Consider the following 16,720-nt stretch of genomic DNA (forward strand, 5'->3'; position numbering starts at 1 on the left):
ATTAATATGTAAACGATTCAAACAATTTCAAGTGTTTTTTTTCCCTTTTTAAAATCTTCAAGTAGAATTTGGCTTTTTAACTCTTAGCCTGGGTTACTTTTATAATAATAAATAATCAACATTTTAGAAAAATTCATTTTATAGTAGTAATATATTAGTATTTTTTATTGCTTTTTATTTTATAACTGTGTATTATGTTTTAAGTGAAAATAAATGGTAATGATCCCCTTTGTATATTTACTTTAATAGGTTTGATATTAACATGCTGTCAAAATTTTCCTCTTGCCTGGCAGATCAACATTTATGTTTTAGTCCATTAATGGGAAAAATAGCTGATATTGTAAATAGGAACTTGGAAACGATACAGGACTTAAGGTAAATCTATGTAGGGGCTTTGTGTCATGGTGGAAAGATTCTGGGCTTTGAATGCACACACACTTAGACTTGCTAGTTCCTAACTATGTGACTTTATAATCTCTTGGAAGTTCACTGTCCTCATCTATACAACAGGTATAGTAGTATCTACTGTGCAATGTTGCTGTGGGAATTAGAGATGAAATATGTAAAGTATAACACAATGTTGTCAAGATTTGTGAATTTTCCTTACTTGCAAGCTAACATGTTTGCCTACCATCCTTACAACCTCATTTAACCTTAATTACCTCCTGGAAGGCCCTACCTCTAAATATAGTCATATTGCCAGCTAGGGCTTTAACATATAGATTTGGAGCGGGGGGGAACCATAGTTCAGTCTATAGCATACACCAGTGTTCAAAGCAGCATTAGTCATAATAGCCAAAGGGTGGAAACAACCTTAATGTCCATCAACAAATGATTGGGCAATCAACATTTGGTATATACCCACAATGGAATATCATTCAGCCTTAAAAAGGCGGGAAATTCTGATATATGTTACAACATGGATGAACCCTGAAGACATTACGCTAAGTGAAATAAGCTATACACAAAAGTACAAGTATTGTATGATTTCACTTTATATGAGGTACCTAGAGTAGTCAGATTCATAGGAACAAAGTAGAATGGTTGTTGCCAGGGGTTGGGGGAGGGGAGAATGGGGAATTACTATTTAATCGGTAGTTTTAGTTTGAGAAGATGAAAAAGTCTTGCAGACGGATGGTGGTGTTGGTTGTACAACAGTGTGAATGTACTTAATACAACTGAACTGTACACTTAAAAATGTTTAAAATGGTAAATTTTATATATATTTTCACACATACATGAAAGTAGCTTATAAAAGCAGAGACAATAAAAATCACTGTAAAGTAAATTTTTTTAACTTTAAAAAATTATTATAGACCCATTTGAGAATCTAATGAAATCTTTGGACATTTCCCCACTCCAAACTGCAATTACAAATATATATACAATTAAAAAAAATCGTATTCAAAGGGTTTATGATTAAACTAAATAGCAATGCTAGTTTACTAATTAATGTTAATTGGTACTAACATTAAACATTCTGATTAGAGAAGCCAAAGTATTGTATAACTGGGTTTTTAAAAAATAATTTGTTTTATTGAAAGAATTGAAGAAATTTTGAAACAAAAAAATGCAAACAGGCCCCCTATCCTAATGGTTGAGATATTCATGTCTTTTTTGTAGATTGTTTTATAATTATTATCCCCACATGTTTGTTATATATCTTACATTTTGCATTCTTTATTCATTATTAGGTATATTCTTATATTTAGAGTTTCTTGATTTTTGTATCATGTAAGAACTGTCTTTTGAAAGCAGAGACCTCACCTTTGTAATTTTGGTGTTTTCCACAGTGCTTAGAAGATTGATTTATGTTTCTTAAGAGTGTTTATTGAGGGAAGAAATATTCACATTCAATATTGTCCTACTGTTATATATTAATATTAATGTAGCCTGAAACATTAAAAAATATGAAATCATTAGTGAGAAATATTTTGCCAAGATTTTTACTGGTAAATTACAGATACACAGAGAGAGGAACAAAGCGAAGTCTACTTCCAAAAATATAGAATGAGACTTTCCATGTTGCATTCAATGGGCTGTTGGCCCACAGTGATTTCTGAGTAAATTTCACTAAAATATTTTCCTTCAAAGCATTTATCTATAGAACGAGATATTATACACACTAAAAAAAAATTATTTCAATTCTTTTTTGCCTAAAGGGGTTTGATTAGTGGGAGATCAGAGTTCAAGTCCCATTAGTATTTAAAAGAAAAATTTTGTTGTATAAAACCTATAATATTTTTATCAGTTCCTTTCCGTTTCTAAGCATTTAGTCTTAGAATTGCTCATTTTTCTTAGATAATGTAAAAATCTTTGCATCTTCTTCCTTTTCCAGGTGCTTGTCTGTTTTAATGGTCAGCATATCTTCTTTAATATCACAGCGTTTTCAAGAGCAACTAGTGAACAAAGCAGAGCAACTTTTTGACACCATAGATTCTTCCCAGGTCAACATTGCAAGAAGAATAGTACAGTTTCTTCGAAATATTAAATATAGTTATTACCCACTTTTGGAAAGGTGCAATAAAGTGTTTTTGAGCAATGTGAACCACCTTGATTTGGACTCCATAAGTAAAATACTTAGTCTATACCACTCTCTACAGTTTCATAGTTTTGAATTTCTTTTAATGACTAAGAAGAGGCTAACAGAATTGATTCCTCTGTTTGACCACCCAGCTAGCTTTGTAAAATTGTTTGTAACATTGGGACCTTTGGCAGGACCTGAAGAAGAGAAACAGTAAGTTCAGCTAAAAATACTTTACTTTTCTTGTTGAGAATATATAGAGCCTTCAAGCTTAGATCTTGCAGTTCTGGAAGCCAGAAAAGTCACTCCACTCAACTGTAGAAGGGAGAATTATCTCTTGTGCTCTGCTCCTTGATTCTTTCTCTGATTTTTCTAATTTACATCTCAAACTCTTAGTCTCCTACTGCTTTGAATGGGGGCCAATAATCCCCTGGTGGCCAACACAGCAGTGGATGTGGGAGAACATCATTTAAGTGCTATTCTCCCTTCTTAGGCCAGGTGACTGGCTTTACACAGAGAGATAAGACTCCCCCACCCCCAGTACAGAGTGTGGAATATTTAGAATTATAGTAGTCCTAACGATGGACCATTTTATGCTTTGGTGTCTTCAAATTCACCATCAAAAGCATTTATTATGCACATTGGTATATGTTCCCATTGTCAGGTTTGAGTGATTTTGGTCTGATTCCTATCTTTTAAGAATTTCCAGTTTTGCCAGATTTTTTTTTTTAACATCTTTATTGGAGTATAATTGCTTTACAATGGTGTGTTAGTTTCTGCTGTATAACAAAGTGAATCAACTATGCATATACATATATCCCCATATCTCCTTCCTCTTGTGTCTCTCTCCCCCCCTCCCTATCCCACCCCTCTAGGTGGTCACAAAGCACCGAGTTGATCTCCCTGTGCTATGCGGCTGCTTCCCGCTAGCTATCTATTTTACATTTGGAAGTGTATACATGTCCATGCCACTCTCTCACTTCGTCCCAGCTTACCCTTCCCTCTCCCTGTGTCCTCAAGTCCATTCTCTCTGTCTATTTTGCCAGATTTGATGTAGATAGAAATATTTGGGCTATAAAGATGAGCAAATATTAAATTAATACATGATTACTAGATATGAGCAAACAAATAAGTTTGATTCATAGATTCAGTTGAGCAGGGGTTCCAGGAGTTACGTAATAGAGGTATCTGCCTCATTTCTGTTAGCAAAGACTTCATGGAGAGTTTTATTTTTAAGAGTCCTTTGAATTTTATGAAGAAATTTAAGGGTACATTTTAAGAGACTATCAACATGGAAACAAGATGATTATTAAAAAATTTTTATTGGAATCTTTCTCTTTTTTTGTCACCATGCACTGTTAAAATCTTTTATGCCAAGGCAGTACAAAAGTTGAATTTAATTGAGTCCCTGCCTTCAAGGAATTTTTATTCCACTTGAGAGTGCAGAAATACGTAATTGAAATATGTAAATAGCATGACACTTCAACATAGTTTATGAGTAACTACTAAAATTAGTGATATAGATAGTAACTGCTGTGGGCAGACAGAAAAGTGAGAGAAAAATGTGGACTAAAATGGTTGGGAAAAGCTATGGGGAGAAGCTGGGTTTGAAATGTTTGATAAGGTTGGTGAAAAGGATGGTGTGGAACTATGTAGGATGAATAGAAAATGTATCTTTAGACTTCATTTTTAGGCTTGCCTTCTAAATTATTCTAAAAGACACACTTATATACTTTTATTACTGGATTACTTTGGATGGTTTCAAAATGGACCATCTTTGTAAATTTTCAGTTTATAATGTTATCGTAAGTAGTTAGTATATAAGATTTCTGTTAATATGCAGGTATATTGACTTCGTGGTCAGATCTTATTCAGTTTTAAAAAATTGGGGTAGAGTTGGAACATCAATTGTTAGTTCCTTAGCTCTCTAGCTAAAGTTCCTTAGCTCTCTAGCTAAGGTTTACAATGTTAGAATTATTAATTAACCAATTAATTTAAAAACATTTTATCTGTATTTTTTAAGAGATAGTTTAGGATTATAATGAGGCCTTAATTACTTTGAAGAAAACAATGTATTTTTCTTTATTTAATAGTATTTTGTATTATCCCCAGTTATGTGGGGAGAAAATTAGAATTATATATTGAATTCAGTTTTTCTTTCTATTATTTTCTATTTCTTACCTAAGAACTTATTTTTTAAAAAAATTTGTAAGCTAATCATCAGTTTTTCAACATAAAAATATTTTTCTTTGCTTCTAGACTTAAATCAACCATATTATTGATGTCAGAGGAGTTGACTAGCCAGCAAGCCCTGGCAGTGATGGGAGCCATGGAAGAGATGGAAAGCAGAAATTCACGTCTGATTAAAAAGTAATCTTTTCTGAAATTCATGGTGTTAAGTTTAGTTGACATTCATAAGTTACTATTTTTTTTTGAGAAAAAAACTTAGTTTTTTTTCCTGTAATCTTGGTTTTGAAGAACTACGGAATTAACATTTAAGTCATTGTTTATTTTCTAAATAATTTATTTTTCAAAATAGAGATTTTTAAATAGTTTATAGCATATTTCATTTCATTTGCTGCAGAGGATATAATCTAGGAAAGTGGAGAGCATAGAGCAGAACTGACTTTAAAAGGATGCAGAACAGTTAACATCTATATGAACTTGAATTGTTTCACACTACAGTTGTTACCTTGAAATCATACTGCCATATATTGCCTTTTTTGTTAACTTGACATTTAAGAAGAGACAAAAATACATGGTTCAGTTTGTGTATATTTATCTTTTCATTATCATAATATTATATATTCCTTTAAAAGATATTCCTTCTGCCCTAATTCTTCCAACTCATTGTCTCTTCGCATTTCCCATTGCTTTTAAGCATCTCCGTTAGAGGACCAGTGGATTTAAGGAAGAAAATTAAATCAGTTTTACATTTCTGTCATCATCTTGAGACAGTTCTTCAAGAACAGAAAACCTTGTGTCATTCATTGCTGTTTCTCCAGCACAGAGCATGTCTGGCATGAAACAGCTCCTCAGTAAAAGTTTAATAAAAGTACATGAATGAACTGGTTATAATACATGTTTTATCATTCTTTTTAGAATTGCTTCAATTCTGTATAAACATTTGGATAACTATAAACCAGTAGAGTTATTGAGGATAACTCAAGCATTGATTTTTCTACATTTTCAAAGTAAAGAGCTTTTTGTGAAACTCAGAGAATTGCTGCTTAGGTAAGATTAAAATAGATGTGTTTAAGTCTTTCGCTATTGTTTTTTTATTTCTTTATTTCACTGTTTGTTTTCTTTATGTATAGAGTTGTTGGAAGTTTTTTTTTTTTTTTTTTTTTGCGGTACGCGGGCCTCTCACTGTTGTGGCCTGTCCCGTTGCGGAGCACAGGCTCCGGACGCGCAGGCTCAGTGGCCATGGCTCACGGGCCCAGCCACTCCGTGGCATGTGAGATCTTCCCGGACGGGGTCACGAACCCGTGTCCCCTGCATCGGCAGGCGGACTCTCAACCACTGCGCCACGAGGGAAGCCCAGAGTTGTTCGAAGTTTTGAAAGCAGAAATGGGTAGGTTATTAAAAATGTTAAAGACACTCATCTCCCCGCCATGCCCATTTTGCCAGTGCTTGTGCTTGATATATTTTGAAATGGAAATGAGGTCAGTGGGGTGATGAGTTCCCTAGGTCGTGAATACACAAAGCCAAGCCATTCTCCTTTCCTGCTGGGATGGAATAACCATGAAAAGATTGGAGCTGCTGAAGAAGGCAAAACTCCATTTGGGAGTGCTCACATTTGGGGGCCTTTAGTCTGCTTAGTTGCCTGTTTTAAGGCATATTAAGTTTTTAAATTCGAAATTTTAAAAATAAAATATGTGGGGGTAATGTTAGTGAAAAAGTGTTTTCATACAGATTTTCCCTTTATAATTTTAAAATTTCTGCATTTCTATGGATATAGCGTTAATATTTCAACTAAGAAGTTATTCAGTTTTCCATTGACTTTGCATTATGCTAAAATGGAGTTTTCCATTAAAAATTTTTATTTTAAGGATCAGAATAATGAATGAAATTAAAAGCAGATTAACCTTTTTCCCCTCCATTTTTCCATACTAGTTTGCTTTCTTACTGTGATTTTTGAAAGACCAGGCATGAGACTCTATGCTGTAATCGAAAGAGTGACATATAATTGAAAATGATTTTTACTATAATAAGGTGATATCCATTATGCTTAAGATTTGGTTTTGTTTTTTTTTTTGCGGTACGCGGGCCTCTCACTGTTGTGGCTTCTCCCGTTGCGGAGCACAGGCTCCGAACGCGCAGGCTCAGCGGCCATGGCTCACGGGCCCAGCCGCTCCGCGACATGTGGGATCTTCCCAGACCGGGGCACGAACCCATGTCCCCTGCATCGGCAGGCAGACTCTCACCACTGTGCCACCAGGGAAGCCCTATGGTTGAGATTTGAACTGAAGACTAAGAGGTAGCACTTTATCAGATGAGAATTTTGCATGTTAGATGTGGTATAAGAAGATTCACTGTTTTCTTAAAGAAATAACTTTCTTCTCAAGATGATTGAGTACAGGACTATTGTGTCTTCACCCTTTCCATATTTAACATGAACTTTCACAAAGCCTCTATTAAGAATTTTATGTTCTAAATTAGATATAAACTGGCCCAGCAACATTACTTATTTGGTCAGCATGATCTTTTTTAAAAGATTAAATTACGAAATACTGTTTGCCTACAGGTATGCTTACAGAAAAATAAGATAGGAGTGGGAGCATCACAGGTGATTTCACTTTACCTGTAATGTTTTTATCTACTTTATTAAAAAACTTGAAGCAAATATGACAGTGTTGAGGTTTAGTAATTCTTTTTTTTTTAAGAAGTTTTTTTTAAAAAAATTATTATTTATTTATTTTTGACTGCGTTGGAACTTCGTTGATGTGCGCGGGCTTTCTCTGGTTGCAGTGAGTGGGGGTTCTCATTGCCGTGGCTTCTTTTGTTGCAGAGCACAGGCTCTAGGCGCGAGGGCTTCAGTAGTTGTGGCACGCGGGCTCAGTAGTTGTGGCTCACGGGCTCTAGAGCACAGGCTCAGTAGTTGTGGCGCACGGGCTTAGTTGCTCCGTGGCATGTGGGATGTTCCTGGACCAGGGATTGAACCCGTGTCCCCTGCATTGGAAGGAGGATTCTTAACCACTGCACCACCAGGGAAGTCCAAGTTTAGTAATTCTGAGTAGCGAGAGCCCTTACATATCTCTGTAATTTAAAATTTTAACCCTTCCCCCTCTTCAGTGTTGAGTGTGTGAAAGAACACAATCTGATTAAAATAGTTCACATAAGCGTTTGTATAAATAGCTCCTGAAACCATTTGGGGAACCCAGGGAGTTGATGTGCTGGAATAATATGTTCTTTTTAAAAAAATATATTGAAATATAATCTACATAAAATATACGTATCCCCTCCACATTACCCTACTCCTTCCTCCTTCCCCCTCCTTCTACAGGTTAGCTACTATCCCTGCTTTTACTGCAGAGATTAGTTTTGCCTGTTCAGTGCCTGGCTTCTTTTGTTTAATATTTTATTTATGAGGTTTACCTCATAATGTTTTTGCTGTATACTCTAGTAAGAATGTAACAATTTTTTTTTAGTCTGTTCTAATGTTGACAGGTATTTATTTCCACTTTTTGGCTATTGTAAATATTCCTGTTATGATACGTATTCTCACATGTATCTTTCAGTGAACATATGTGTGCATTTCTGTGGATATTTACCAAGGAGTATGATTGTTGGTTTGTAGGTTATACATATGTTCATCTTCAGTAGATCCTGCTAAACAGTTTTCTATTTTTTTTTTCTTTTCTTTTTTTAACAGTTCTCTGACTAGGGGTTGAACCCGGGCCACGGTACTGAAAGCCCGCAATCCTAACCACTAGTCCACCAGGGAACTCCAAATAGTTTTCTAAAGTGACTGTGCCAGTTTATATTAGCACTAGCAAAATGTGAGCATTCCTGTTACTCCATATCCTCACCAACACTTGGTATTTTTTTATTTTCTAATGTTAGCCTTGGTGGTGGATTTGTGGTAGTATTGTAAACACAATTGCATATGTAAGTTTTGGAAGCTGAGGAACCACCATAAGGAAAAACATGAATGGAGGTTGGCAGATTTGTGTCTGTTGGGGGTTTATTTTCAGACAAGTATCACAAGATTGGCAAATACTGAGAGTTCCTATCCCTTGGTCAATTCTGCAAACAGATGTAGCTCTTGGGGACTTTCTTTTCTTTATATAAAATAGTATATTAACTTTTTGTGGTTATAAGAATAAAATAGTCATTTAGTACTTACTGAGTACCTACTTTGTGTCAGGCAATGGACCAAATATTATATGAAAATAATTTTGAGATCCTTTTGTACTTCATAAGCATGATGATTGGGCGTTCACACTATTGCGTGAGATGTGCCTCCCTCAAACCTGTTATGATGTCAACATGTGACCCATCTGATGTGAAAAAAAGTCATTTTGAAAACAGAGAAAAGTATAAAGAAGAAAATAAAAATCATTTGTAAGCCCTTTCATCTACGGTCAACAGTTTGGTTTATTTCCTTGTGGTATATACTTACATTTTATATCTGTATCTATATCTATATGCTTTCTTTTTCCATAGTTGAGAGTCATGAACGTGCAGCTTTGTATTCTTCCTTCTCCAACCCCCGCACTTAACCTTAACAGCACTTTCCTACATCATTTAAAACTATTTGTAAATGTTTTTAGTGATTGGATATTACCCATCATATGATTTGTACCATAATTCTCTTAACTATTCCCCATCATTGGGTATGTAGACTGTTTTCAAATTTTAGCCACATAAAAAATATGATTAATAACATAACATAAATTTTTGCCTGCATTTTAGATTATTTTCTTAGGCTAGTTTACTAGACAGAGATTGATCATGTCAAATGATATGATTACTTTTAAAGTTCTTAAGCTACTACTAAATTACTTTCCAGAAAGTTTGCACCAACTTTTTAAGTTTACTGTTAGTGAATGAGAAAGCCTGTATCAATGCACCCCTGCTAGCATTGAACATTATCATTATTTTAATATGCTAACTTAATATTTTTAAAAGTAACTCAGTTTTGTTTTAATTTATATTTGATTATCTCTTCCAACACTTCTAACCCTAAAGATTCTTTAAAAGCTCCCAGTTTTTAATTTGTATTTTAACAACTGCTGTCCTGGTGGTAGGGCTTTTACCATACGGGTTTGGGAAAGGAGGAATGGAGAATGGGGTCAATTGAATGCGCTGTTATCCTGTTTTTGTTTTTTTAAAGCTGGGCTTCTTATGTAGCAGAAGAAAGAAGGGAATCACTATTACTGAGTGGTCACTCTTTGCCTGTTCTAGGTCATACCAGCTCCTGACAGGTCACATCAGAAATTCAGTCCAAGTTCCATCTCCAGCTGCAGCACTGCAGACATTGTTCTGACACTGACGTTTTGTTTGTCAGGGACTATTGTTTTATTTTTGCATAAAAAATTGGGGCAGTGCTTTAGAACATCTTAAGGCTTCCCTTAGTAATCCTTTAAGAGGCTGTCATCTTTGAATTTATCCAACCCTTCTTAAATTAACTTATATTTTAAGCCTATCACACCTATTAATTGTAATAGTAATTATATATTCATATTTTAATATTTATATGTGTATTGGTTTTTTTGCTGATGTATTAATTTTGTTCTTTTCATTTTTCCCTCTTTATAGTTATTTGAAAGTCAGTGTCATACCTAGTGAGATTTCCCTCCTGGTTTGTGCTCTTTCGATGCTTCCTTCTCCTCACTTAGACGAAGCAAGGATATCTCAAATTGAAGCAGTTTTACCACAGTGTGACCTAAATGACCTGAATAGTTTTGCCACATCTGTTTTAAGATGTATTCAGTTTGATCCCATGTATCGGAATAATACTCCTGGGAAACAGTTGAAACTACTTCAAAAATTAGATCACTACGGTCGTCAGAGACTACAAAAATGCAGCAGTTTGAATCTGTTATGGGAAGAAGTTAAATCTCTAAAAGGAGACTGGTTTGCTGATTCACTTCTTGAAGAAACTGTTGTTACCTTACAGCGTTTGATGGATGAAATTAATTACATAAATGTTGCAGGGATTGCATCTTTTATTTCTAGAACTAACTACCTCAGTACTTCGCTACTTGATAGGATAGCCTCAGTGGTCCTTCAGCAGAATGAAAAGGTGAAATTGAAATGTTTGTTACACATTAGTTTTACATAGTTGTCAACTTCTAGAAGAATAAATGTTTATCATAAGTACTTTGAGAACTTGATTGGAATTTGAAGTTTAAAAATTAAGCTCTAGTGGGAATTCCCTGGTGGTCCAGTGGTTAGGACTCTGCACTTTCACTGCTGAGGGCCTGGGTTCAATCCCTGGTCAGGGAACTAAGATCCCATAAGCCACGGAGCGTGGCCAAAAAAAAAAAAATTAAGCTCTTGTTTCTGGTTCAGCAATTTGTCGTTCCTCCCCTTAAAACCCCTTTCTCCAGCAGTGCAGATTTGGGGAGATCAGCTGTCATCTTTTGGTGTATTACAAATATTGTTAAGATCAGTCAAAATTCATTGACTAGAAGGAAATTCTTAAAATGATAGTTGTATAAGGATAAAGAAGATGAATGATTTTTGTTTTCTTTTTCTTGTTTTCTATAATCCTGTGATAGTTACTTTTACTATTTAAAAACTATTCAAAAGAGTGAGATAAGTGTGAAAACTGAGAAAATTATAAGATCTCCACTGACTTCAATATTCTTGAATTGTCAGTGTGTCTTACACATTTATTTCTGGAACTTGTAAAATGCTGCTTTTTAGATTATGTGAGAAGACAGTCACTTACAAAATCTATTATATAGATCAGGATATGGCTTTTACTTAGAAGACATTATTTCTAATAAGTGAAAATAAAAGTCTGTAGTGCCTGCCAGTTATTAAGTATTGGCTGAATGAATAAAAAAGAAAAAGAAGGAAAGAAAGAAAAATGAATTATGATTATTATAAACTAAGAAACTTCCTTAATTACATTATATTATGAGTCTATAAAATGTGCTGATATCATGGAAATTAGTGACACTATTTTCTTGTCATTTTAATGACTAAGGAATTCTGGAACAGGATTTTATACCAAACAAAATCAATCTGTAGCTTATCTGATTTATTTTTCCTGCATTAATATTTAGAGTTACTAGAAATTAGTGGTGGAATTAAATAAATTATAGCAAAGTAGAAAACTTAATAAACAGAATGATACATGTGTCATTTAACTGTGGGCATGTTCATTTAACTATAGGCATGTTAGATAAAGACTTCTGCTTAAGATAATAATTAGGCTAAATTTTGTTTTGTTTTGCTGAAGTTGAAGCAATAACTTTTTTGTTCTATTTTTACAGATTCATCCTTTTGCAATCCTTGCTATTATTCTTCCGTTCAGCGCCCTGAACTATGATCCACCTCAAAGGGATGAATTTTTCGGAACTTGCCTTCAACACCTTAATTCTTACTTAAGTAGGTATATTGTTTGGTAATACATTGATGAGGAGGTTGGAGGATACTGTTGCTGCTACTCTAATACATATTCCTTTTTAAAGGATAGTGATAATAGCCATGAGTTTTATACCTTCAAAAAATATTTTGGATCCATTTTTTAAACTTTTTTATTATGAAAAATGTCAAAATTACATTAAAAAGTGAAAGAATTGAACAAGTAGCACCTATAAACTCACTGGTTAGATTCAGTGGTTCACATTTTACCATATTTGCTTTACTGTTTGTTTCTCTTGCTCTCTTGTTTTTTTTCTAAGCCATTTCAAAGTAAGTTGTAGGCACTGTGACTCTTTACCCCTAATTGCTTAGGCATACACCTCCTAAGAATAATGATCTCCTACATCACCACAATCCTGTTAATCACACCTAAGAATATTAATAGTCCCCTAATAACTAATACACAATCCATTTTTAAATCTCTCTCATTCTCAAAGTACCTTATTTAGAGTGGTTATTTTGGACCCAGGATTCGATCAAGGTTCACTCATTCCGTTAAGTTATCTCTTTGGTATCTTATGGTCTAGAATATTCTCTGGTTTTTGTTTTTTGTTGTTTGTTTGTTTTTTGCTCTGCATTGACTTAAGAGAAAGATTTTTTGTTATCTAAGTTTTCTTTTTTTTTAAATAAATTTATTTATTTTTTATTTATTTTTGGCTGTGTTGGGTCTTTGTTGCTGCGTGCGGGCTTTCTCTAGTTGTGGCGAGCAGGGGCTACTCTTAGTTGTGGTGCACGGGCTTCTCATGGCGGTGGCTTCTCTTGTTGAGGAGCATGGGCTCTAGGTGTGGGGGCTTTAGTAGTTGCAGCATGTGGGCTCAGTAGTTGTGGCTGGTAGGCTTCAGTAGTTGTGGCATACGGGCTCAGTAGTTGTGGCTCACGGGCTCTAGAGCACAGGCTCAGTAGTTGTGGTGCATGGGCTTAGTTGCTCTAGCATGTGGGATCTTCCCGGACCAGGGCTTGAACCTGTGTCCCCTGCACTGTCAGGTGGATTCTTACCCACTGCTCCACCAGGGATGTCCCTAAGTTTTCAAATACACAGTAAAATTGAAAGAACAATGTAACAAACATCTGTATACTGTATACCCACAATGTAGCTTTTGAATAATGATTAACATTTTGCCACATTTGCTGTGTGTGTGTGGGGGTGTGTGTGTGTGTGTGTGTGTGTGTGTGTGTGTATGATGAACCACTTGAAGTGTCAGCCCTAAATACTTCAGGTTATAAGGACATTCTTCTATGTAAGCACAATACCAGTACCACACTTAAGAAAGTGAACAAGTACCACCTTCTACCTACTCAGTCCATAATAAAAATTTCCCAATTGTCACCAAATTTTCTTTGATAAATTTTTTAAAGAAACCAACGTTGAGTTGTTATGTCACTTTCTCCTAATCTTTTTTTTTCTTGATGTTTATTTTTTGCAATAGAGGTTGGCCATTTATTGTGGGTTGTGCCACATTCTGCATTTGTCTGAGTGCTTGCTTTTAACTTGCTCCTCCATCTCCTGTGCTCCTAGTAAACTGGAAGTTAGTTATAGATGCTTGATTAGATTCAGATTAAACATTTTCAGCAAAAAATGCCTTTATGTGGTGCTGTATACCTGATATTTGTATCATTTCTGGAGACATATAACATTTGATTGTTGTCAATTTTAAAAGTTTGTTCATTTTTTAAATAGAAAATAAATATTTCTTAAGGTCCTATGTAGATGTTTATTAATTGTCAGAAAGGTTGCTGCTCTGGTGCTGATTATTATGTGTCTCTTTAAAAAGTCTAAATAGTGTTTCAGTGCCAGAAAAAAGTGGAGTAGAAATACTCCTTCCTACTGTTGGCCTTAGCAGAAGCAGTACGTGAGGGTAGCGGAGGCAGGAAATTATTTTTTTCTTTTCATTCTTTATTTTGGTCCTGAATTGTATTTCTTTCTGTTTGGCCTTAAAGAAAAAGGTTTTAATGCTGCTTCTCTTCTCAGACCCACATGTCTCACTTGTCAATATAGTGTGTTTTAGAAGTGAAATGTCTGGCTCAGTAGTTACTGCTTTTTCAGTCAACATTCACCAAGTACTTACTGTCAGGCAGTCTTTAGTCACTGGAGATATAGGAGAGAATAAAAACAGGTAGACTCTACCATTGTTGATTTTACTTTCTGATGGGGTGAAACTGGCATAGACAATAAACAAATACATAAGGTGAAATGGTGATAAGTATTTAAGACCACTAGAGCAGGGTAGGTGTGTACGATGGAGGATAGTGAGGTGGGCTGGATGGAGCGAGGAGGTGTCATTGACCATGGATTGAATGAAGTGAGACACCATTCAGGATGATGTGTCAAAAAATCTAAACAGGGCTTCCCTGGTGGCGCAGTGGTTGAGAGTCCGCCTGCCAATGCAGGGGACATGGGTTTGTGCCCTGATCTGGGAAGATCCCACATGCTGCAGAGCGGCTGGGCCCATGAGCCATGGTCGCTGAGCCTGCGCGTCCAGAGCCTGCGCTCCGCAACGGGAGAGGCCACAGTAGTGAGAGGCCCATGTACCGCCAAAAAAAAAAAAAAAAAAAAATCTAAACAATCATCATCAAAAAATCTAGAAACAATAAATGCCAGAGAGGGTGTGGAGAAAAGGGAACCCTCCTGCACTGTTGGTGGGAGTGCAAATTGATATAGCCACTATGGAGAACACTATGGAGGTTCCTTGAAAAACTAACCATAGAACTACCATATGACCCAGCAATCCCACTACTGGGCATATACCCTGAGAAAATCATAATTCAAAAAGAGTCATTTATCACAGTGTTCATTGCAGCACTATTTACAGTAGCCAGGACATGGAAGCAACTTAAATGTCCATCGACAGAGGAATGGATAAAGAAGATGTGGCACATATATACAATGGAATATTACTCAGCCATAAAAAGGAACGAAACTGAGTTATCTGTAGTGAAGTGGATGGACCTAGAGTCTGTCATACAGAGTGAAGTAAGTCAGAAAGAGAAAAACAAATACCGTACGCTAATTCATGTATATGGAATTTAAAAAAGCGGTACTGATGAACCTAGTGGCAGGGCAGGAATAAAGGCGCAGGTGCAGAGAAAGGACTTGAGGGCATGGGGTGGGGCGGTTAGAGGAGGCTAGGACATAGTGAGAGAGCAGCATTGACATATATACACTATCAAATGTAAAATAGATAGCTAGTGGGAAGCTGCTGCATCACGATCAGCTTGGTGCTTTGTGATGACCTAGAGGGGTGGGATAGGGAAGGTGGGAGGGAAGCTCAAGAGGGAGGGGATATGGGGATATTTGTATACATATGGTTGATTCACTTTGTAGTACAGCAGAAACTAACAACATTGTAAAGCAATTATACTCCGGTAAAGATGTGAAAAAAAAAAAAAGAGAGGTTGACTCATGTCCATAGGTGGGGAAGAGAATCCCAGGGTAAAGAAAAGCAAGTGCAAAAGGCCCTGAGGTGAGAACATGCCTGGTTTCTTTCGGGAACAGCAGATTCAGTGTGGCAGGAGTGGAATGCGGGAGACTGAGTTGGTAGGAGAAGAGGTTGGAGAGACAGCCAGAGACCAGCTTCCGCAGAGCTTTTTGCTCTGCCTGGAGAGTAAGAAATTCCTATTCTGTCATCCAAGCAACAAATACTTACCTGGGAGCTTCCACGTCCAGCATAAGGTGTTAGGCTCTATATTAGGGCAGGAATTGTTTCTCTAGGCTTGTAGACCTCTAGGTAGGCTGTGTGAGACCAGTATAAATATATTAATTATGTCAGTATGATGCTCATGGGCTTTGCTACATTTTTGTGGGGTCTATATGCTAGATAGTGTCTAACCATGTCTAGTTTTGTGTGTCTCTAACAGACAAAATGGGACTGATATGTATGTGTTTATTCATGTATGGATGTATACATGTGTGGCATTCATATATACCCCCTTTTAGTGATACAACTATATATAGAAAGATGAGACTTGAAACTGAAAGATGAGACTTTGAATGTGCTCTCCTGGTTGTTCAGTTGTGTGTCAACAATCAGAAGGAAATGAAAATACATTCTTTTTTTTTTTTCTTCAAATAAAGGATATAAGAGATGAGAGTTTGAGAAGTACAGCTTTGATTTTTTTTTAAGACTTACTGGGAAAATGTTTGGAAAATTCTTGGAGACCTGTATAAGCAAAATTCTAATGGAATAATACTTTATTTTGAATAAACATTAGTTTTGACAGATCAGTTTTGCTGGTGGAGATCATCGCTATTAACCTTGTTTGTGACTTGATCCTGCTTTATTAAATAAACTCAGCAAAACATTGAAAAGATTTAACATCTTTTTTTGTCCTTTGTAAGAACATTGCTGCTAATAGCACATTTTAGAGGACCCCTTCCCTCTCATCAGAAATGTCTCTTGGGAGAGAAAGACAAATATCATATGATAGATATCACTTATATGTGGAATCTAAAATATGACACAAACGAACTTATTGACTAAATGGAAACAGACTCATGACATAGAAGACAAACTTATGGTTACCAAAGGGGAAAGGGGGTGGGAGAGGGATAAATTAGGAGTTTAGGATTAGCAGATACAAACAATTGATACTATA

At 35.7% G+C, this 16,720-nt stretch overlaps 1 protein-coding gene across 2 annotated transcripts in view; it reads left to right on the forward strand.

The window, feature by feature from the left end:
* The window catches only part of FASTKD1 (FAST kinase domains 1), a 43,283-nt gene that overhangs the window by 18,497 nt on the left and 8,066 nt on the right, over positions 1-16,720 (forward strand). For both annotated transcript variants that reach the window (XM_082658727.1, XM_082658726.1), the window contains 6 exons: positions 250-375; positions 2,339-2,737; positions 4,784-4,894; positions 5,627-5,758; positions 10,289-10,775; positions 11,977-12,091. In XM_082658727.1, coding sequence (XP_082514853.1) covers positions 250-375; positions 2,339-2,737; positions 4,784-4,894; positions 5,627-5,758; positions 10,289-10,775; positions 11,977-12,091 — 1,370 coding nt within the window. The remainder of the gene's footprint in view (positions 1-249; positions 376-2,338; positions 2,738-4,783; positions 4,895-5,626; positions 5,759-10,288; positions 10,776-11,976; positions 12,092-16,720) is intronic.

Source organism: Grampus griseus (genome assembly GCF_964374135.1).
Source record: "Grampus griseus genome assembly, chromosome: 7".
In the NCBI taxonomy this organism is placed as follows: Eukaryota; Metazoa; Chordata; class Mammalia; order Artiodactyla; family Delphinidae; genus Grampus; species Grampus griseus.